At 43.7% G+C, this 22,033-nt stretch overlaps 1 protein-coding gene across 1 annotated transcript in view; it reads right to left on the bottom strand.

The window, feature by feature from the left end:
- Positions 1-22,033, bottom strand: part of CFAP52 (cilia and flagella associated protein 52) — a 49,077-nt gene that overhangs the window by 13,176 nt on the left and 13,868 nt on the right. The window contains exons 7-8 of the mRNA XM_048487313.1: positions 2,602-2,702; positions 1,392-1,562 (exon numbers count right to left, since the gene is read on the bottom strand). Coding sequence (XP_048343270.1) covers positions 1,392-1,562; positions 2,602-2,702 — 272 coding nt within the window. The remainder of the gene's footprint in view (positions 1-1,391; positions 1,563-2,601; positions 2,703-22,033) is intronic.

The raw sequence follows: 22,033 nt of genomic DNA, 5'->3' as shown, positions 1-22,033 counted from the left end.
GGTTCAAAGGTTGTACTGCATTCTGCCGATCTAAGTGACTAGCTCTGCCATCAGACTCAGCTGAGCACTTCTTACACACAGGCATTGGATCATATAAGACTTCTCATTAAACAGGAAATATGTCTGCTGGTGCTTGATGACAAGGGTGACCTGCAATTGTTTCTGACATTCATTTTGATGTAATTCAGCAAAATATTTGATACTGCATGAAAGGTAGGGCAGGGGAGACAGCTGTAGCCTACAAAGCCCACCATGTTCTTCCATCTCAAGCTGCCGAGTTTCATTTTCAGAAGACAGAAACTGAGCCATCATCTTTTAAAAATGTCAGATCTCAGTACTGGCAGCAAATGGGATTCACCTGCTTGTTCATTAGCTGAATATAAACAGATGATGGACCAGCACATACAGCATTGCAAAGGGCTTACCCAGATGTGGGGCAACAAATCTTGTCATACACAACACCACCAGTTATATGGAAGGTCACTTATGAAGGTAATATCAGGCATGGATTAAACGAGGCTCATGGCTTTAGACAAGGAAACAGTGTCATTTGCAGGTACAACACAACTTGATTATGGTATTCTTTCAATACACTTTCAGCTGTGGGGAAGTCATTTTTCTGTGAACAGATTCTACATAACTGTGGGCTACATCTGACTCATCCATATGGTTGGGACTGATCCTGTGGCTCATTTCTCATAGGGCTGTAATTTTCCCATCCATTTCATTGGATCATTGAGATGCAGTCCCCAGACACATGGGATCCCCTCAAGGGGAAATGGTTCCAACTCTGCTTGGCACAATGTGTAAAGGGGTCTTAGCCAGAAATGAAGGAGAAACAGAACCATTTTCCCTGAAGTCTGCTCCCAGAATTGCCCTTATAATGTCTCATATCTTCTTGGGGAACAGGTATGTACTTCGCTTTTTCTTAAAAAATTTCATGTGCATCTTAAGGTTTTAGTATGCTGTATGCTGATGTCTTTAATAACAGTATCAGAAGTGCTAAAGTAAATTTCTGCATCAGTTCTGCACTGAACATCCTACCAAATATTCCAAAGCATAATATGTATATTCATGAAGGGGAAAAAATTGCTGTTATGGTAGGGCAAAAGAGAGCCCACTAAAAAATCCGGGCAGTAAAATAAAATGTCACTGCTTGCCTGGTCTGTTTTATAGGGTAATCCTAAACAGGCTTACTCACAGATAAGTCCTGCTGAATTCAAATAATGCCAGGACTTCAGCCTTGATTTCTCACAAACAGAAGCACAGAAATAGATGCAGTTTACTAGCTGATGATGCTACCAGTAAATGCTTGCTTTGTAAATCAGTGGATAATGGTTAGTAAAATAAAGTGCTCCCAGTTTGAAAAGACTCCTTGGGGTCACACTTACTATGGGAAAATGATATCATGGATGGCCTCGCTGTGGCAGGTGGCTATGAGTTCATCCTTGAATTCTGAATATGAGAAGCGGTAAATTTGTGCCTCATTGGTGCCCACAAAGAACTGGTGGCCCTGCCCTCGTGGCGTGATGGATGTGATAGCACCTTGCAGCTGAACTTTTCTGTAAAGTCAAAGGAAAGTGTTGTATTAAAGATTAAATTTTATCTGACCACCCCTCCCTCTTACTTCTTGCTTTTTGGCTGATTGCTACTTTATCCTTCCTTCCAACCACACTTTACAGCAGAATCTGGCTTTAGTAACTGGGGGGAAAATGAAGGCCTAAAGGTTGATTTTTTTTAAAAAAAGTAGTTTCATGAATATAAAGAAACATTAACAAAATGTACCCAAATAAAAACGATGGCATTTTGCCCTTAATCTGTTAACTGACAATGATCTCATTTGGAAATTCTGAAAACTGCTGTTGAATCATCAGCTTTTGATAAATCTATAAGGCTGAATCTTGTGTATGAAAATATATAAAATCAAATTATCAGTTTTTGTGTGAAAATTCACATTGAGTAAAGTCAGAGGAGGACTAGAAGGGGTCAAAATACTAAGAGGCTCCTGGTCACCCTGAGGCTAATGAAGCTGGAAAGGTTATATGATTCATATGAATATAATATTTAACTGGGGTCACCTAAATGGGTTGGGGGGGCAGAGGGAATCTGTCTGGGAGTATGCGGTAGCACTCACAACCTTTGGGCAATATAGGACTGATATTTCCTTGACAAAAATGGATCTCTGGTTACATTTGCCAATGAAAATATCTTTTGACTAGCCAAAAGACTACAACTTGGCTGCTCTGCTTGCAAAGTTACACCACAAGGAAAGCACCACTTTCTTGACCTAGACCTGTCTTGTTCAGTGTAAGAGGCAGAGGGCATTAACCCCTAAATATGAACATGTACAGTGCCATGGGAATAAGTCCCATTCAACTCAGTGGGATCTACTTCCAAGTTAATATACACAGGATTCTTTTTGAGACTTAAAAAGTACCTGTATTAGAAAAATCAGATCAGTTATCTAAAGTGTACCAGAGTATAATGATACACATATAGAAAAATCTAGTCAGTATCATTTTGTTATATATTACTTTTCATAGTTTTGTTGTCTGCATATTCACTGAGCAACAATGTCCTTATGAATCCTCAGGAACTCACTTGATTGTTTTATAGTTGGCTCCTGAACAGTGAGCTACAATTCCAGCTCCAGTGCCAATGACTAAGTCGCCCGTCTTCAGCAAAAGCAAAGCTGTGACTCCCTAGGAAATAAACAGCATTAAGACATTTAAGTTTTAGCCAAATCATTGCATTTGGGCAGGTTGACTGAATAGTTCAACAGAGTATTTGTCTTGCTTCCTGAGTGGGTGTGCCCACAATTAAGATTACTACTTTATCAGTATTAATTGATTGTTATAGCCTGTATTGTTAGTATAAATTGTGGGTAGCCTATTAGAACTGAATTTGTATTTATAGTTAGCTTAGCCCGGTCTGTTTCTCAGATTGTCTGATAGGGTAGGACTAGTTTAACTAATTGAGTTGGGTATTATTTAGCAGGGTATTTGTCAGGCTTTTTAGGCAAGAGGGAGGTTGGCAGAGTCATGGGGGCACCAAATTTGGGGCTGGGGATCCCTGTATTGATGGGACGGGGTAGATATTGCGGTAGGCGGTGGCCATATGATAGAAGACACACGAGATAGAAGACACACAGTCTCTGGAACCAGCAGAGAAGAGGAGCAGTGGAGAACAGCAGTGGGCCAGAAAGGGCTGAGAAGTGGGCCAGAAAGGGCTGAGGAGCTCTGATTTTTCTTTACAGAGGGCTTTTCTCAAAGCCACATCTTTTAAACAGTGTATTTTAAACAGGGGGTTTCTCTTTTTTTTCTCCTTGGTCCTAGGGCTGCTGAGTTGGGAGAGGCTTGCTTTGAAGGGGTGGGGCTTCTCACATTTGTAAATCTTTTCAGTTAGTGCTGAAGGGGTGGGGCTTCTCACATTTTTAAATCTTTTCAGTTAGTCTCTGGAACCAGCGGCGCGCGCCGGTGTTTTACTAAATAAGAACATATTTTAAGGGATAGTAGAAGGTATAGAAACCTTAACAGGGAGGCACTAATTAAAATCAATATTTGAATATCTAAACAAAATTAGATATGAAGGCAGGAAGCCAGCAGGGGGGGGATGGGGGCTTTCCAGTGTTTTGCACTGAGTGTGCTCATGTAACCTTGACTATCATCTGCCACTAGGGCCAGAAGTCACATGGAGTGTGCCCCTCGCTCCAATAGAGCTCCTGGCACTCAAAAGGCGAACATGTGCTGCTCTCTCTTGGAAGCCAAGGTGGCGGTGAACCTGGCCAGCTGAGAGAGGCAGAGAGGGCAACAAACGAGGCTTTCAGGGGACCTAGCAGCCGGGTCCCACTTCCCAAGGTGAGATGTCTTCAGATGTAATGGAGAATGAGAGGCGGGGTGACGGAGGGTGCCAGTCGGAGGGGGTGGAAGATGGTACCTTAGATGGGACGCCTTCCTGAGCTGGTGGTCAGATATCCCTTCTGGCACTGAGGATACCCCTACGAGGAGTGTGGGGGCTCCTTGTAGTGGGTGATTCGATCATTAGGAATATAGAGAGTTGGGTTTGTGAGAGGCGTGATGACCGCATGGTGACTTGCCTGCCTGGTCGCCGAAGGTTTCTTGGAATGTCACGCATTCGCTTCTAGATGAGGCTAGTTAGACAGTGCTGGGGTGGAGTCAGCAGTTGTGAGGGTCCACATTGGTACCAATGACATTGGGAAATGTAGCCGGGAGGTTCTGGAAGCTAAATTTAGGCTGCTATAGGAAAAAGGTTAAAAATCCAGGACCCCCCTCTAAGGTGGCATTCTCCGAAATGCTACTCTGTTCCATCGCCAAGAGGGCGAGCTAGGCAAGCGGAGATACAGGGTCCTCAATGCGTGGATGAGTGAAGGTGGTGTGTAAGGCAGAGGGTTTCAGCTTTGTCAGTGGAACTGAGGGAACCTTTTGGGACATAAGGCAGGCCTGTACCAAAAGTGGGACGGGCTTCATCTTAATCCCTAAGATGGTGAACCAGGCTGCTGGCTCTCCAACGTTAGAAAGGTGGCAGAACAGCTTTTAAATCTGATCCTTGAGGGGAAAGCCGACAGGAGCTGGAGGTGGTGACTTCGGTTCGGAATACAGGAGTCCATGAGGATGCAGAAGACAGAGAGGGAGAGTTTTTTTCTAAATCAACCACATACAAGCGAGGAGCATAGCAATGATGATAAGTGATAAAAAGTGTCTACAAAAGGCTAGAGGAGCCAAATCACATAAATCCCAGGTTAGGGCACAAGAGACAGAGTATACAAAGTGTCTCTATGCTAATTAGTAGAAGCATTCGAAGCCCAAAAAAATGGGGAGCTGGAGTACATGAGTTTTGAAGGAGGGACGCATTGATATAGTGAGTGGGTATCACAGGAGACATGGTGGAATGAGGAGAACCAGTGGGATGCTGTTATCCCAGGTTACAGGCTCTACAGGAAGGATAGGACAGGGCGTATTGGGGGTGGGGGTGGCCCTCTACATCAAAGAGAGCATAGTGTGTCAGCCATAAAATAGGCAATGCAGGGGGAGCTGATTCCTCTACTGAAGCACTGTGGATATCAATACCAGGGGTGAAGCACAGTTTAACATTAGGAATATTTTATCGTCCCCCTGACCAAAATGCACAAGAGGATTCTGAGATGGAAAAAGAAATTAGAGAGGCCAGCAAAAGCAAAAATGTCGTGGTAATGGGCGATTTTAATTATCCCCATATAAACTGGAAAAATGCATGTTCAGGTCATAGTAAGGAGAGAACATTCCTGGATATGCTAAATGACTGTGGCTTAGAGGCAGATGGTTGTAGAACCAACCAGGGGAGAGGTGATCCTAGATCTAATTCTATATGTGGGACCCAGGGACCTGGTGCAGAGGAAGTCAAAGTGTTGTTGTTGAGCCGATAGGGAACAGCCACTGGACCAACAATGCTGTCAGATTCAGTATCTCTGCATGCGAACAAGTGACAACTACTAATGTAGTTACATTCGCCTTCAGAAAGGGAAATTTCTCAAAGATGAGGGGGATAGTGCGCAGGAAGCTGAAAGGGAAAATCAAGAGAGTCAAAAATGTCCAAGGTGCTTGGAGGTTATTTAAAAACACACTTAAAAGCTCAGCTGGAATGTGTTCCGCAGGTTAGGAAAGGCAGCACCCAGTCCAAAAGAAAGCCACCATGGTTAACAAGGGAGGTTGAGGAAATTATTAGGAAAAAAAAGATGTCTTTTAGAAAATGGAAGTCCAACTTAACTGATGAAGAATACCAGAGAGAACACAAATGGTGGCAAAAGAGAAGCAAGTTAGCTGTAAGGGAGACAAAAAAGGATTATGAGGAACGCATGGCTGCGAACATCAAGACTAGCAACAAACAGTTCTTCAAGTACATCAAAAGCAGGAAGCCAGCTAGGGAAGCGGTAGGCCCGTTAGATGATGAAGGAACAAAAGGTGTGCTAAAAGATGACAGGGAGATTGCAGAGAAGCTGAATGAATTCTTTGCATCTGTCTTCACCCAAGAGGAGGTGAGGAAAATTCCTGCACCTGAACCAAGCTTCTTAGGAGGTGAATCCAATGAACTAGCGAAGATAGTGGTAGACAAGGAAGAAGTTCTGGCAGCCATTGATAAACTAAATGCTACCAAATCCCCTGGCCCAGATTGCATTCATCCAAGAGTTCTTAAAGAGCTCAAGCATGAAATTGCTGATGTTCTCACATTAATATGCAACTTATCCCTGAAATCAGGCTCCATCCCTGAAGACTGGAAGATGGCCAATGTCACACCAATCTTTAAGAAAGGGTGTAGGGGGGACCCGGGAAATTACAGGCCAGTCAGTTTGACATCTGTTCCTGGTAAATTAGTAGAATCTATCATTAAAGATAAAATTATTAAACATGTAGAAAAGCAAGACCTGCTGAGGAAGAGTCAGCATGGCTTTTGTAGAGGCAAGTCCTGTCTTACAAACTTACTAGAGTTCTTTGAGGGTGTAAACAGACATGTGGATAAGAGGGAACCAGTGGACATTGTCTACTTGGATTTCCAAAAGGCTTTTGACAAAGTTCCTCACCAGAGACTGTTGAGAAAACTGAGCAATGAAGGAATAAGAGGGGAAGTCCTCCTATGGATTAAAAACTGGTTGAGGAACAGGAAACAAAGGGTGGGTATAAATGGGAAGTTCTCACAATGGAGAGATGTAAGGAGTGGTGTCCCCCAAGGATCCGTTTTGGGACCAGTGCTCTTTAACTTATTCATAAATGACCTGGAAGTAGGGGTGGGTAGCGTGGTGGCCAAGTTTGCAGATGATACCAAATTATGTAGGGTGGTGAGAAACACAAAGGATTGCGAAGAGCTCCAAGTGGACCTTGATAAATTAGGTGAGTGGGCTAAGAAATGGCAAATGCAGTTCAATGTAGCTAAATGCAAAGTGATGCACATAGGGGCAAAAAATCCAAACTTCACATACACGCTACAGGGGTCAGTGCTATCAGTCACAGACCAGGAAAGGGATTTGGGCGTCTTAGTTGATAGTTCCATGGGAATGTCAACTCAATGCATGGCAGCTGTGAAAAAGGCAAACTCTATGCTGGGGATCATTAGGAAAGGAGTTGATAATAAAACTGCAAGGATTGTCATGCCCTTATATAAAGCAGTGGTGCGACCGCACTTGGAGTACTGTGTCCAGTTCTGGTTGCCACATCTCAAAAAGGATATCGAAGAGATAGAAAAAGTGCAGAGAAGGGCAACGAGGATGATTGAAGGATTGGAGCACCTTCCTTATGAGGTGAGGCTGCAGCGTTTGGGACTCTTTAGTTTGGAGAGGAGACGTCTGAGGGGGGATATGATTGAAGTCTATAAAATTATGCATGGGGTAGAAAATGTTGACAGAGAGAAATTTTTCTCTCTTTCTCACAATATTAGAACCAGGGGGCATTCATTGAAAATGCTGGGGGGAAGAATTAGGACTAATAAAAGGAAACACTTCTTCACGCAACGTGTGATTGGTGTTTGGAATATGCTGCCACAGGAGGTGGTGATGGCCACTAACCTGGATAGCTTTAAAAAGGGCTTGGACAGATTTATGGAGGAGAAGTCAATCTATGGCTACCAATCTTGATCCTCCTTGATCTCAGATTGCAAATGCTTTAGCAGACCAGGTGCTCAGGAGGAGCAGCAGCAGCAGAAGGCCATTGGTTTCACATCCTGCACGTGAGCTCCCGAAGGCACCTGGTGGGCCACTGCGAGTAGCAGAATGCTGGACTAGATGGACTCTGGTCTGATCCAGCAGGCTAGCTCTTATGTTCTTATGTTCTTATGAGATATAATCATGCTCGTTTGCCTTCTGGCCTCCGACCTATCCCGAGAAACGATGGTGGCCGGGATCAGGGACACTCTGCTTCGTCCTTGGTGCTAATTAATGCCAGGTCCATCAATAATAAGACCATGGTGCTCCGAGATTTTCTTGGAGCCCAGCAGGTGGACCTGGCATGTGTCACCGAAACCTGGGTGCGCGAAGGTGAGACCGTCGCCTTGCGCGAGGTCGCGCCCCCGGGTTTCGCGTGCCTTCACCAATCACGAACACAGGGCCGGGGTGGCGGGGTGGCACTGTTCATCCGTGAGTCTATTCCCTTTAGGGCAGTCCCCGTTCCGGAGGTCACCGGCATAGAATGTGTCGGCCTAGAGTGGTTGGCCTCGGAGAGGTTGGCTGTTCTCCTGGTGTACCGGTCGCCTAGTGCACCGGGAAGCAGCCTGCCACGGCTGCTGGAGGTGGTATTGGACTGGGCGTTGCGGTTCCCCAGACTTGTTGTTCTGGGTGACTTCAACGTCCATGTCGATGCCGCCCCATGTATGGCAGCTGTGGACCTAGTGTCATCCATGGCGACGCTAGGCCTCTCCTTAATAAACTCTGGCCCCACTCATGAGGCTGGGCACACGCTGGACTTGGTCTTCGGGTCGGGGATAAATTTGGTCGTATCCTCTATCGATTGAGTGCCATGGTCCGACCATTATGCCCTGAAGGTCCAGGTGGACCTGCCACATCACCCCTGTCTAGGCGACGGGCCGATTTACGCCCGCCCGCGGAGACTCATGGATCCACTTGGTTTCCTGAATGCCCCACGGGACCTTGAACCTGCCGGCACGCTTGATGAGCAGGTGGAGGACTGGAATTCCCAGCTCTCCGATGCCATCGACGCTGTTGCTCCCCGGCGTCCTCTTCGCCCCCGCTCTCGATGCGCTCCCTGGTATACGGAGGAGCTGCGCCGTATGAAACGGGCTTAGACGTCTAGAGCGAGTATGGAGAAAATCTCGTGACAAAGCCGCGCGAACATCTTATAGGACGCTTATGAAAGCCTATGAGATGGCGACGAAGGAAGCGAAGAGGGTTTTCTTCTCCTCCTCCCTCGCATCCGCTAGCTCTCACCCAGCACAATTGTTCCGCATTATTCGGTTGTTGACCTCCTTATCGGAGAGATCTTCAAATCCTCAATTGGGTATTAGCTGTGAGGCATTCATGAGCTTTTTTGAGGATAAGATCACATCGCTCCGCCACGATCTTCCATCCACATTAGCTACAATTAGTGAACTGGAGACTCCCTTGCCGTCTTCGGGCCCTTGTTTGGCCCAGTTTTCCCTGCTCTCTGAAGCCGCTGTCGACAGAGCCTTAGCTGCTGTTAGACCTACTACCTGTCCTCTGGATCCGTGCCCGTCCTGGCTTGTGAAAACTTGCCGGGCGGAGCTACGACCCCATCTGTTGAGTATAATCAATGGCTCCCTTGAGCAAGGAGCCTTCCCGGATGGGTTGAAGGAGGCAGTGGTCCACCCACTCTTAAAAAGACCATCATTAGATCCGAGAGATCTGGCCAATTACCGCCCCGTCTCGAATCTTTCGTTTCTGGGGAAGGTAATTGAGAGAGTGGTGTTGGAGCAGCTTCAAGGTTTTCTGGATGACGCATCGGCTTTCGACCCCTTCCCGTCCGGCTTCCGTGCTGGGCATGGGACGGAGACTGTTCTCGTCGCTATCACAGACACACTCCGTATTCAGCTTGACCGAGGAGGATCGGCGCTGCTGGTGTTGTTAGATCTCTCCGCAGCGTTTGATGTGGTCGACCATGACCTTTTGACCCACCGCCTGGCCACCTCCGGAGTCCGGGGCACTGTCCTTCAATGGATTGTCTCGTTTCTCAGGGGCTGGAGTCAGCAAGTGAGGTGCGGGGATCAAGCCTCCCGGAAGTGCCCGCTTCAATGTGGTGTATCCCCGCTGCTATTTAATATCTATATGCGACCCCTTGCTCAGCTGGTACGGAGTTTTGGGCTGATCTGTCATCCAGTACGCAGGAATGACACACAGCTCGATTCTGTTGATGGATGGAGGGAGCAACCGCCGCCCCTGTGGCTCTACAGCACTGTTTGGAAGCGATGTGGCTGGTTCAGGTTGCATCAGAGCAGGTTAAAACTGAATCCATCGAAGACGGAGATCCTCTGGCTCGGCCGTGGGGGGGGGTGGGACCTTCCAGCCGCCGGTGTGGGAGGGGGTCACATTGGCACCAACCCCCTCTGTCCGCAGCCTGGGGGTCCACCTGGATTTGTCTCTTTTGATGGAGACCCAGGTGGCCCATATAACCCGGGTTGCTTTTTTCCATCTCCGCCAGGCCCGGCGGCTGGCTCCCTTCCTCTCCCAAGCGGACCTAGCCACTGTGATCCATGCAACGGTCATCTCCACACTAGACTATTGTAACTTTCTATCGCTGGGCCTTTTCCCTTGCGCTTTGATCCGGAGACTAAAACTGGTTCAGCATGCAGCGGCTGCGTTTGCTTGCAGGTAAGCCTACCTGGGCACATATCCAGCCCATATGTAAGCGTCAGCTGCACTGGCTCCCAGGAGAGTTCAAATCATCTTCAAAGGTGCTGGAGTGTTGACCTTTAAGCCGCTTCACAGCTGACCTGGGACCATCGTATCTTCGGGACCGCATCACCCCATCACCGTCCCTACCACGGCCTCTTCGATCAGTTGGGAGGCCAATTTACTGGTGGTCCACTGGCTCCCTTTCGGCTTGATGCTTGGCTGGCCTCCACATCGGAGCCAGAGGCCTTCACCGGCTCTGGCCCGGCCACAATGGTGGAACGCTTCTTTCCTCCAACTGTATCCAGACCCTCGCCGGAGACAACTTAATGAAGTTCCGCAGGGCCTGTAAGACAGAGCTGTTCCACCGGGCCTTCGGAGGATCCAGCCGCTGATGGTGCCCCCCTTCTTTGGCCCTTGACATCTGGGCCAACTGCCATCTAATGAGACTCGCCATTCCTCCCTTTTGGGCGGGGAGGGAACTTATAATCAGAATGCTGGATGCCACCCCTCCCCTTTACGGGAGGGGAGGGAGCTTTTAAAATAGACTGTTGAACACCATCTACCTTATTGGGTTTATGGTATATCTATTAGAAATAGTTTTATGGTTTTATCGCTGCTTTTAAAATGTTTTAATTATCCTACATTGTTATTCCTATGTTGTACACCGCCCAGAGCCCCTCGGGGATGGGGCGGTATAAAAGCTTAAGGAAATAAATAAATAAATAAATAAAATATTCTGCTTTCAAACCAAGCAGAAGGAGACAACATTATCAGCCTGCAGTGTGAAAATTATCTACAAAAAGAAAGAGCCCTTAGAGAGCTACAGCAAGCAGAGTCCTCACACCAACTCACTACTATCACTAATAAAATTACATTACTTCGCACCCATGCACAACCGGTACTCAAGTTCATCCTCATTGTATACAGGAATAACACTTAGCTCCAAGATAGTAGTGCCACTAGACTGTTTCAGCCATATTAGTCTACGGCACCTTAAAAACAGTCTCTAATGAAATATATAAGCTACCATAAGCAACACTGTTCTTTATTTGATGAACAAAGCAGAAATAATGATGGAAGGTATGCATAAACATACATTGAGGTTTAGTAGTACAGCAAATTAACCAGACACGACGATCCAGAAATTGTAAAATGTGGATGTGTAATGAACAGTCTGTATTGTGCTCTTATGCCAAATTGGGGAAGGAATTACGGTACCTTTTGTAACGACAGAAAATTTAAAAAACAATTTCACAAATCCATGTCACTGATTGCATGTTCTGATGGGATCTCTCTGTTTCAAGTCTTGTGTCCTTTGAAGACAGCTTTACTCTTTCTGTTTGGGGGGGAGGTGTTCATATTTTGTTGCAAAATATTAACAAAAATTGCTCAGTACTATCATACAGCAGAATAAGAGGCATTATCTAAAGCCAATAAATCCACAAGCCAGTAAATTGTAGTTTTTTTCTCATATTTAGTCACAAATCTTATGTTTACAAGGAATTCAACTGTCATTATTTCAGGTTCCTGACTAGTTCAGTGCAAATAACATTTAATTTGCCCTAGGGTGTTTTTTCATATTGTTTTCTGTTTCACAACAGAGAGGATTATGCTATTTTTAAGTCAGTGCCAATGAAAAGTAGCTAAGGGACCACTTGGCGGGGTATGCTATTAAGAAGCTTCTGGCTGATATTCTCCCTTGATATGCACCTGTGTATATGGTGGGACACACTAAAGGAAAAGTATCCACACACGTAAATGATAGATAAAATGAGAATCACTTCCCACTTTACATAGCAGTGACACCAATGTTCATGAGTATTTGTTGCAAATTAGAAGTGTGAATGGAAGACATATAACCTCCAATTGTGCTGTGGACGTGTGCCAGAGAACCAAGTGCAGCGTCTGCTCCATTGTGTTTGTTACCATGTTAAAACTACATGCCAAGTATATGTTGTGTAAGTTGGAAGACTGGGCCTTGTGTAAGTTGTGTAAGTTGTGTAAGTTGGAAGACTGGACTGTTCATTTATTCATGAACAAGTAGCATTTTAAAACTGGCCATGCTATCATGGATAACTGTTCTGCGTTAGCTCATACCCATAAATATGTCAACACGAAAAAGATGGGGATTTGATCTTATGTTGCTTGTGTAGATGCATAACTGGGGGAACGGAGAAGGTGGAAGTCCCTGGTGCAACTTAAGTGGGTCATGTGGGGGATGCATTTGGCCAGCCGCCTCATCCCTCCCCTCTGAAGTGAGTTGATACCCATGCAGCATTGTATGCCTCTTCCCCAGGCTTGTGAGGCTTCTGTTGGGCCAGAACGTGCACAAGAACACACCCAGTGGGCAGAAAGGCAGAAGCCATGCTACTGGCAGTGTGTGTGTACACTGTGGTGGTACTTGAGGCTGGCAGCAATGGGACCATGATGCCCAGCATGGGTGGCCCTTCAGCTCAGGTGGTGGGAGTGCAGGCATCAGGCACGTCATGCTCAAGGACATTACTACCAGCCACTCTGCTTACTACAGAGATGGGCTGGTGTGAACTGGTTCCAGCTTGGCGACACTCTCCACTCCTTTGAGCAAGGGATCTACTCTGCTCTTCTTCTCCTTTTATCTGTCTTCCCCTTCTCTCTCTCCCTCTCTCATACTAGCTTCTGCCAGTGCCATCTGTCCTTTTACTTGGATGTTGCTGAAAGGGAAATGTCACGCCCCATAGTCTGAGAAACTCTCACACAGTGCAGGATTGTTGTCTCATCTCTGGGGCCAGAATTTGTTGTTCTCTTTCACCATGCAATACAAACTCTTTTTCTCCTCCTCTCTTTTTTACCAGATCTGTGTTTCCCCTCCCCTTTCCCCCTTTGACTTCACACAGTAAGGGAAATTAAGTCCTAACCTCAAGTCCCACCCTGCAGATTTCCCATCTTGTTTCGATCTGTGGGCTCCCTCCCAGTGCCAGGCACCAGGCCACCTCTGCTGCTGCCACCACAGCCCTCCCACATCCACTTGGGTTTCTGCCCCCACTTCTCCCCTGGGCTTATTTTACAAGATTTTAGGTGGACGGTCTTATTAGTCTAACTACTTTACACTAATCCTGCATAGAATGCAGGCCAGGAGTCACTCATTTATGTTGTTGGTATCCCCAATTAATTTGTTTCATTTATGTTATTTGTACACACTTGATACAAAATTATGTCAAAAATACATTGCTGTAATGGGAAACATTTGGTGGAAGTAAATATGAAATGGAAAACCAGTACTGATGGGTTAGATTTGTAAAAGAGAGAAATAAATCTGAAATGGTATTTGAGTTGAAATAGTGGGGCTACAACATTTAGTAGCATTTCTGGAAAATTTCAGTTTGTTCATCACAATGTCAGCAGCACATCATGTTAGTAGACCTTGTGCTGAGCAGGTAAAAACATGGTCTAAACAAATCTATAGCTTTCAGGTTGTTAAAGAGTGACTTTATATACCAATACATGCCAACTGTAATCTACTGATAAGAAACTTCAGATTGCTTTGGATGTCTATTCAGTCATGAAATTTGCCATAGAATGTTCCCCACCCTTCCTATATATACTGTAAGAATAATTATGTTAATTATTTTATCCTCTGGCTGTGAGAATTGCTGAGATAATGTCTGTGAAGGACTCGAGGCCCTGAAGAACAGAATTACAGAAATGATAACAATTGCTATTACTTTAAACCTGGGCACACAAGAGCTTAGCTCAAGAGCTGGCTTGACAAGTTTAGCAGAAGCCTAGGATAGTACAATTCAGTATTTTCAGAAGGAAATCAACTTGTGTTTCATAGATTACAGCACAGCATTTGACTGAGTGAAAAACTGTGCTTGGTTTTAAAAGAAGTGGGCGTGCTGCAACATTTGATTGTTTTGCTGGGCAACCTGTACTCTGAACAAGAGGCTGTTAGGCCAAAATATGGAGAAATGTAATAGCTCCATCTGGCAAAGATGTATATTATCTCCCTATCTCTTCAATCTGTATGCAGAACATATCACAAGGAAAGCTGGATTAGGTTTCAACAAAGGTGGAGTGAAAACTAGTAGAAGGAATATTAATGATTTGAAATATGCAGATGACACAACGTTACTAGCAGAAACTAGCGAAGACTTGAAATGGCTACTGAGGAAGGTGAAAGGAGAAAGTGCCGGAGCAGGATTACATCTGAACACCAAGAAGATAAAAGTAATGACTACTGGGGAATAACACAGCCAGTTGAAGTATTTTACAAGCTCTGGATGCCTGTTGAATAGCAAGGGCTTTTCTCCTATCATTATATAACATGGCGAGAATTGCCTTATCTAGTGTGTCTTTTCATTCCCTTAATTTAAATCAATTCATAAAGTATTTATATCCCTCTTTTCCTCCTAAATGGGCTGAAGGAACCTTGGGCTGTCTAAAGTTTCTGCTTCAAACACTTGTGCAGACTGCTTCTGATCTATACTGGGTAGAGGTAGCACGGCTGTACAACTGAAATTCACATTCTTTCCAGCTCTTATCTTTCCTTAGTCTGCCATGCGATTAAAAATGAATCATCCTTGAAACCTCATGGTTTACAGAGACATTTAAATGGAACTTATATGATGCGACTTTCCTGAAGCAAGAAGATGCTCCAGATGTTGCTTTTAGGAAAAGACTTTCCATCTTCTGTGAGTCATTCCATTAGTGTATTGAGCAATAGGACTATTCTGTGTGTGTTGTTGTTGTTGTCATTTAGATTTTTAACTCACCCTTTCCTGACCAGATGGGAAACAGATGTTTGGGGGAGGCACAATTTCAGTGCTTCCCCCAGATACTATTTTTTGTAGCTATGCCCCTGCATTTGTGAAGCTCAAGAGAACCATGATGAGGAAAACTCTACAGAACTAATCTGGATTGTACATTGCTTAGAGTAAGTAAAATGCATATTCTGGGAAGAGTTATTGATTCATTCAGCTCTCACAGGCTGCTTAACAAACAGCATCCCTGTAAAGAGGTAAAGCAAGAATGTGTTTGAGGTCTTTTTCTGTACAACTTATTTATAAATGATACTTTCACTTTTAAAGGAGCTCAGTTAAATGCACAAACGATTGGTCGCACGCAAATTTCCCTTCTCAATTTGATGAAACAATGCTCCTTCCTTTATTCTCAGCAGGGCTGAGCTGTCAATTACAGTAGACAATTTTCTCCCAATTAAAAAAGAAAACTAAATCTGTAGTCTTGTTCATGGGTCTAGTCAGCACAAGTGGTGAGTTGGTTTTCATAAATCAAACAGTGGAGTTTGTCCACAATCAAGATGTATTGTTTTCAGCTTTGGATAACTGGAGAATATCTGTTGAGAGCTCCCATGCAGCCAGCCAGGCTTCCTCAGATGAGGAATACTGGCATGACGACCCAGCTTCTTCAGAGTCTCAGCTGGCTGAATCTCCAGAGCCACAGTTGGCTGAGTCCCATGAGCAGCCAGAAGTCATACAGGTGGAAGACAGTGCTGGCCCAAGCCAAGAGCAGGAGGACAGGACAGACAGTCCTCTTGACGCATCTGTTTCTGTGAGGCAGCTCAGACATCCTGGCTATCAGGCACTCCATGCCAAAAGACGCAGCACCCATTTGGAGGCCCAGAGACACCGAAGGGACAGTTGTGAGTCAGCTCAGGATTCAGACTGAGCAGGAATTCAGGCTAATTAGAGGGAGCTGTGAACAGCAAGAGTTGCAGGACCAACTTTGGGATCAAGCCTGATAGTTTCTGCAGTGCCTGCTCTCGGTTTTGTGGACCCAGACCAGATTGACTGACCTGCCCTTAATTGGCTTGCACGGCTTGCACTGGACTGCTGTCCCTCAGGATTTGAAGTAAGCTCTCTCTCTCCCTCTGGCTGGGTGCCATTTTGCCCCAGGCTCTGGTTCCCCTTCCTACGCCTCTGAACTCCGTATATACAATTATGTTTTTAGTGCCCTCCACAAAGTATGAATTGGGCTGTAATTAACAGAACCATTAGTAATGCAAGCAAATGTGGAAAGGCAAATGGGGTTTAATGACTGATTTGGGTGGAATAAACATTAACATGGCAGCTTCTTTTCATGCAGATATAATTAGCAAAATTATAGGTACTGCTCCTCCCAGGAAACTAATATTCAGATGCAGGATTATTTCTAAACACAAAGCTTTCTAGGGGGCATCAACAGCAATGTGCAAGTCCCTAGCTAACAAATACCCATCAGCACTGTCTTTTACCTTTACTGCTGAATGGTACTTCCAATAAGAGTACCTGATTCAAAACATCTCTTGGGTTTAGATATTTGGCAGGTGGCAAGATTACAAATAAATGCTCCTACTTCTAACAAGTTACGGGGTGGCAGCTTCTGATTACCCAGTTCCATATTTGGAACATTAATGCACTCTTTTTGACAAAGGCATAATTTTCCAGTATAGATTAATTCTTCCAATGTTAAACATGCTTACTTTGAAGTAAATTTAATTGATTGCAGTGGAATATTACAGTTAAGACTCAGCCTTAATCAGCCTAAATCAAATCAAATACCTCTAATAGCTAAACCCAGCAACACCTTTTAAGAGTCACAGTTTATACCAAGAACAGATGAATTTCAACCCCATTTCTTTTCTGCCAAGGTTGTTCTTTGAATCACTGTGACAGATTTACAATCCATACTTGTCACTGATGACACTGAGCCGCTCATATTAATGAGGCAGTTACTCTCCTTTACTCCTTACTATTTCCCTTGTGAGCAAAACAGACAGGATACTAGAGGGTTTAAGACGTTTATTATTTACTTACCTCTCAAAGAAATCACAGTTCTGATGAATCTTAACTAGTGGCGTGCAGCCCTTTTTAAGCATTTTTTGGATCCATGCTATTGGGGGTTTGTGTAAGGAGAATCACCAGCAACTATGCTGCAAATTTGGTGCCTCTGTCTTGAAAAAACAGCCTCTTAAAGCCCTACAGAGATCCCATTGACAAAACATTGAGTTATGTCAGAACTGGAAATCACAGAACATTTTCTCAGCATAAGAAAATTATTGGGAAATATTTGTGGAACTTGGGGGGGGGGGGTGTTTGCTTGTTTTTTGAAACTGAGGCACCAAATTTGCCACATAGCTGCTAGTGACTCTCCTTACAAGAACCCCCCCCCCCCCGCAAGTTTGGTGAAGATGGGTCCAATTTTATTTTATTTTTTATATTTTTATTAGATGAATATAAATGTTTACAGAAAAGAAATACAATATTTCAACACTTATCTCATTGCCATATGGTTATGTAGTAAAAAAAATACATTTTAAACCTACTAATCTCTGAGCTGTTAAACAGGTTTCCATTTTTACCTTAACATTATTATTCTTAATTTTATATCATATAAAATATAATGAAATTGACAAGACAGGAGATAATCTATTATATTCCCAGCCACCTGAAATAAAGTAAAGAGAGATAATGTCTAATTATACATAATTAAACAATTTGATTATTCCCTTCCCTCCCGCCCACCCCTTACTATCTAAAATCTTGTTGTAGACTTCCCCTACAAAATCTTATGGGACCCCATGTTTTCTCCATTGCAAACATTGGAGAATGGATGGGGGTACCCTCATAAAATTGGACCTCCAACCCAATCTTCACCAAACCTGGTGGTTCTTCTCAGGAGATTCACCTGAATCAACAGTGAAACAGTACCACCATCTCAAAATACAGCCTCCCCAGAGCCCCACAAAGATCCCCCTAGGGTAAGATGAACCTGAAAAATCCGGGGGGGGGGGGGGGATCCAGAAAAAAAAGCTTTTCCAGATTTGCTTTCTTGACTCCATTGAAATGGTATCTTTGTTTTTGGCCAAAGAAGCTGAAATAGCTTTTTGTTTTTGTTTTGGCTTTTTTTTCTGTTGAGCATATCTGAATGCACACTCCTGTTCTGTTATCTTTTGTAAATTCCCAAGGCAAATGAAGCTAATTTTTTCCCACTAAAGTGATATGATGTTCTTCATCCTATTCTAATTGCTTTTACTCAAGTGGTTTACAGATTGCTGAAAATGTAAACACCCTAATATTTTAAAGTACAATCCTTTCTTTTTACTTGGCATCTGAGACAGCAACGTCTATATAAAGAAATGTCTCTTTTACTTTGACTTTTGCACATTATTATCAATCAACTGACATGGAGAAAATACTTGAAACAAGTGCCACTTCCTGACACATATGATAATGATATCTCAGTGGAGCTGATCTCAGTTGCCTGGTCTTAAAAAGACAGGATGTAGCATACTTCTCATTAATCTCAATTAAACAAATCTGTGATGCTGGATTGGACTCAGTGTCTAGAAATGGGATGAATATTAAGGCTCAACAATCTGAAGAGATTTTAAAAACTGTTATTTGTGGATGATTTGCTTTTATTATTTTATGTTTACTTTTCTGCTGTGGGTTTTATTTATACTCTTTCAACAGCTGAGCTGCACTCTGTTATTTTTTAAAATCATTCAGCTGCAGTGCTAATGAGACAAACACTTGATAAAGCACTGAGCTCCAGAAGTCAACATATGGCTCTCCCTGTGTGACATTTACTATTTTTGTGGAAAGAATGACACTGAAAACATGTTGTCACAAAGTTGGGCTGTTTCTGCCTTTAAAAAATTAATTCCCTGACATGCCAGCAACTCCGAACTCCTCCTGCCTTCTGTTTCTGGAATGCCACAATCTGGTTAGTGTGGGCCAGTTGCCTTGGAGTCAATAGTCTAGAGAACAGCGGGCAAGAAATGTCCGAGTATTCTGCAAGGAATCTTTGGAATATGTATGTCTAGTTTCATTACCGGCGGCTAGATTAGGATGTTCATTCTCTTGCCTTCTAACTTTAAATTTCTACTGTTGTATGATGTTAAATCAGCCACATGAACGTGAATGGGTACAGAGCATATGTTCTGCTGCATTTATGTTGTACATTAGAACAATGAGTTCTCAATTACTGTGAATTCCCGCTGACCCCTTTGGAAATTTGAAACGACCCTTTTACGAGAAGAGTCACCTAAGGAACTCTCTCTGCATCAGTGTTCTCCATCTGTAAAATGGATAAATGTTAGGGTTGGGGGTCACCACAACATGAGGAACTGTATTAAAGAGTCGCGGCATTGAGAACCACTACATTAGAAGATCAAATGTCCAAGATTACTGAGACATTGGCTTGGATCCAGACTAGTGTTTTCACAGGAACAATGATTTTCACCCAAGCAGTGTGCTTACTCTTGATCCTGGAGCAGCGCAGAATACCCCCTGAGTTCCCCTAACCAAGAACAGGATTCCAGGAGGCAGTATGGACTGCTGCAGGAGAGAAGATGCAAAAAAAGTCACATTTGGCAGATGGAAATCCTTGCATTTAGCAGAAACATTAGCCTGGAATTAAGCCAACATGTCAGAGACTGATTGGCTAGACCTTCATAAAATCTCCAACTTCCTTCTTTTGTTATTAGTTTCCCAGGGAGAGAACTAGTACAGGGCTTAATAATTATGAATTTTCAAGCCCAGAGTAGGTTTTTGTTATAAAAGGTTTGTAAGAAACTAGCATAAGGATTAATTTATATACTTTCAATCACATCCAAATTGCACATCTTCTGAGACAACATCATTTAGTGGGCAGATAAAATATGAGATAGTTGTATTACAGCATATTAATAAATACAGCACAGTAATTCTCAGTTTGAATAAAGATTATGTGGGGTTATATTTAGTCATTAGCAACTCCAATACATCAAACCCTAGGCTACACCAAATACATTAAAAAGACATACTAAACTCTCAATTGTTGGAGTAAGTTTTGGTCCCAAAACTATGCCACTGCGGAAATCATAGTAATTGGTGATGTTCCACTGCTATCATCTCAGCAAGCCTTCCTAGTACCAAGCTTTATTCCCATACCAGCCTCCCTTGTCTAGAAATCTAACCAAACAAGATTCTTCTCTTCAGGACAGGCAAAATATGACTTTCCAGAACTGCAAAACCTGCACTGAGTCTTTTACATCAGTGGGCTACAGTGAGTGGAAGGAAGGAAAATTGTTTGGTCCTGCTTCTTCCATCTGTTGAGATCTCTTCCTGAAAGATAGAGGAAGGGCAATTTTGTCCTCTTCCCCCTTCTTCATTACAGCCCAACAAAATGTGTGACTATGATTCCATGTAGGTCCAACAACTCTGGGAGTCTACTTTCCTGGGACTGGAAATAGCTTCTGGGGGAAGGTGGGACAGATTCATGACTGTCAGCATCTTCTGATGTTTGATCAATGGATCCAATCTATTGTGGCATAAGCATTTGGTAGGCAGTGGCCATTTTGCCAGATATATGAAGTTGCCACCCAAGTAGACAGGTTAATTTTCTCTGTATTCCTGACACATATCCCCAGCAGCCACAGTTTCACCTGTCAGCATCAAAGGTAGAGGTGAGATCGTGAAGCTCATGCAGTAATAACCTTGAAAACGTATAAGGAGCTACAAGACATACTGGAATGGATTTGATGTAGTATGCATAGCTGTGCTAGATAAAGGGGAATATGATGGACAGCTGCATTCTAAGGAGTTGTCCCAGTCATAGAACCCCCTTGATGGTCAGGGAGTTTGAATTGAATGCTGATGATGATGACAGTTGAGAGCTGACAGTTAGGGGACAGCAGTTCTCAGGCGGATTCCGCATGGGCCAAAAACAGCTGTGTGAAAACGGTATAAAATGGTTTAAAATGGTGCAACAGGGTTTACACTATTTTCACACCACTGTTTTTGGCCCATGCAGAATCTGCCTCAGAGTGGGAGACAGGAGTGAGATTTAAACTGTCTGTACAGACTTCTCATCTGGAGTGAGAGGAACACACATTGGTTTTAGAATCAAACAAGTCTGAGAAGAGATGCTGCATGGGTGCTGTACAGGAACATTTTAGAGGGTTTATAATCTACTAAATGAACCCACAGTTCACATTGTAGTGAGTAAGGAAGCAAAAAGGTGAATCTGGTTTTGCTAAATAAGCTAGACCTGGGAAGAAACAGAGAAGCCATTCCCAGGAATAAGGACCAAGATGGCAAAAAGCATAAACATAAGGATGAAATAATAGAAGGCTAATAGCAGATTTTGTAACTGTACATAATTAGCATGAAAGAAGGGAAAGAAAACAGCAGTAGGAAAGAATGGTGGAGAATTTCTGAGGTAAAGATTAGTACAAAACACCTTCCAGTTCTTAATAATTTAAACCATTGTATAATGCTAGTTACTAATAATCATATCTTAGAGTAATCATATAAGGTACAATATTTTGTCCAAAAATACTTAGACATATCATAGTTTACAGGCCTATACTCACAGATCTCCTAAGTGAATGCTCTTCTATTAGGATTGGCAAATGGGATTAAAGAAGGCACCAAGAAGATTCCCAGCTAGCTGACAGTGCAGAACTGTGGTTAGAGTGTAGGATGGTTTTGAGAGACCCAGATTCAAATTCTCACTCTGCAATGAAGCTTGCTGTGTGACCTTTGGCAGGCAAACCTTCAGCCTAGCTGACCTCACAGACTTGTTTTAAAGTTAAAATGGAGAAGAGAGAGAAGTATCTCAGAGTGAGCTCCTCAGAGGGAAGTCGGGACAAAATTGTACTGAATACAGAACCAATCAGACAGGTAAGCAGCAGTTATCTAACAGAGAACAGCTCAACCTGCA

This window comes from Sphaerodactylus townsendi, linkage group LG03 (assembly GCF_021028975.2).
Source record: "Sphaerodactylus townsendi isolate TG3544 linkage group LG03, MPM_Stown_v2.3, whole genome shotgun sequence".
In the NCBI taxonomy this organism is placed as follows: domain Eukaryota; kingdom Metazoa; phylum Chordata; class Lepidosauria; order Squamata; family Sphaerodactylidae; genus Sphaerodactylus; species Sphaerodactylus townsendi.
This window is presented reverse-complemented; position numbering and strand designations above follow the sequence as displayed.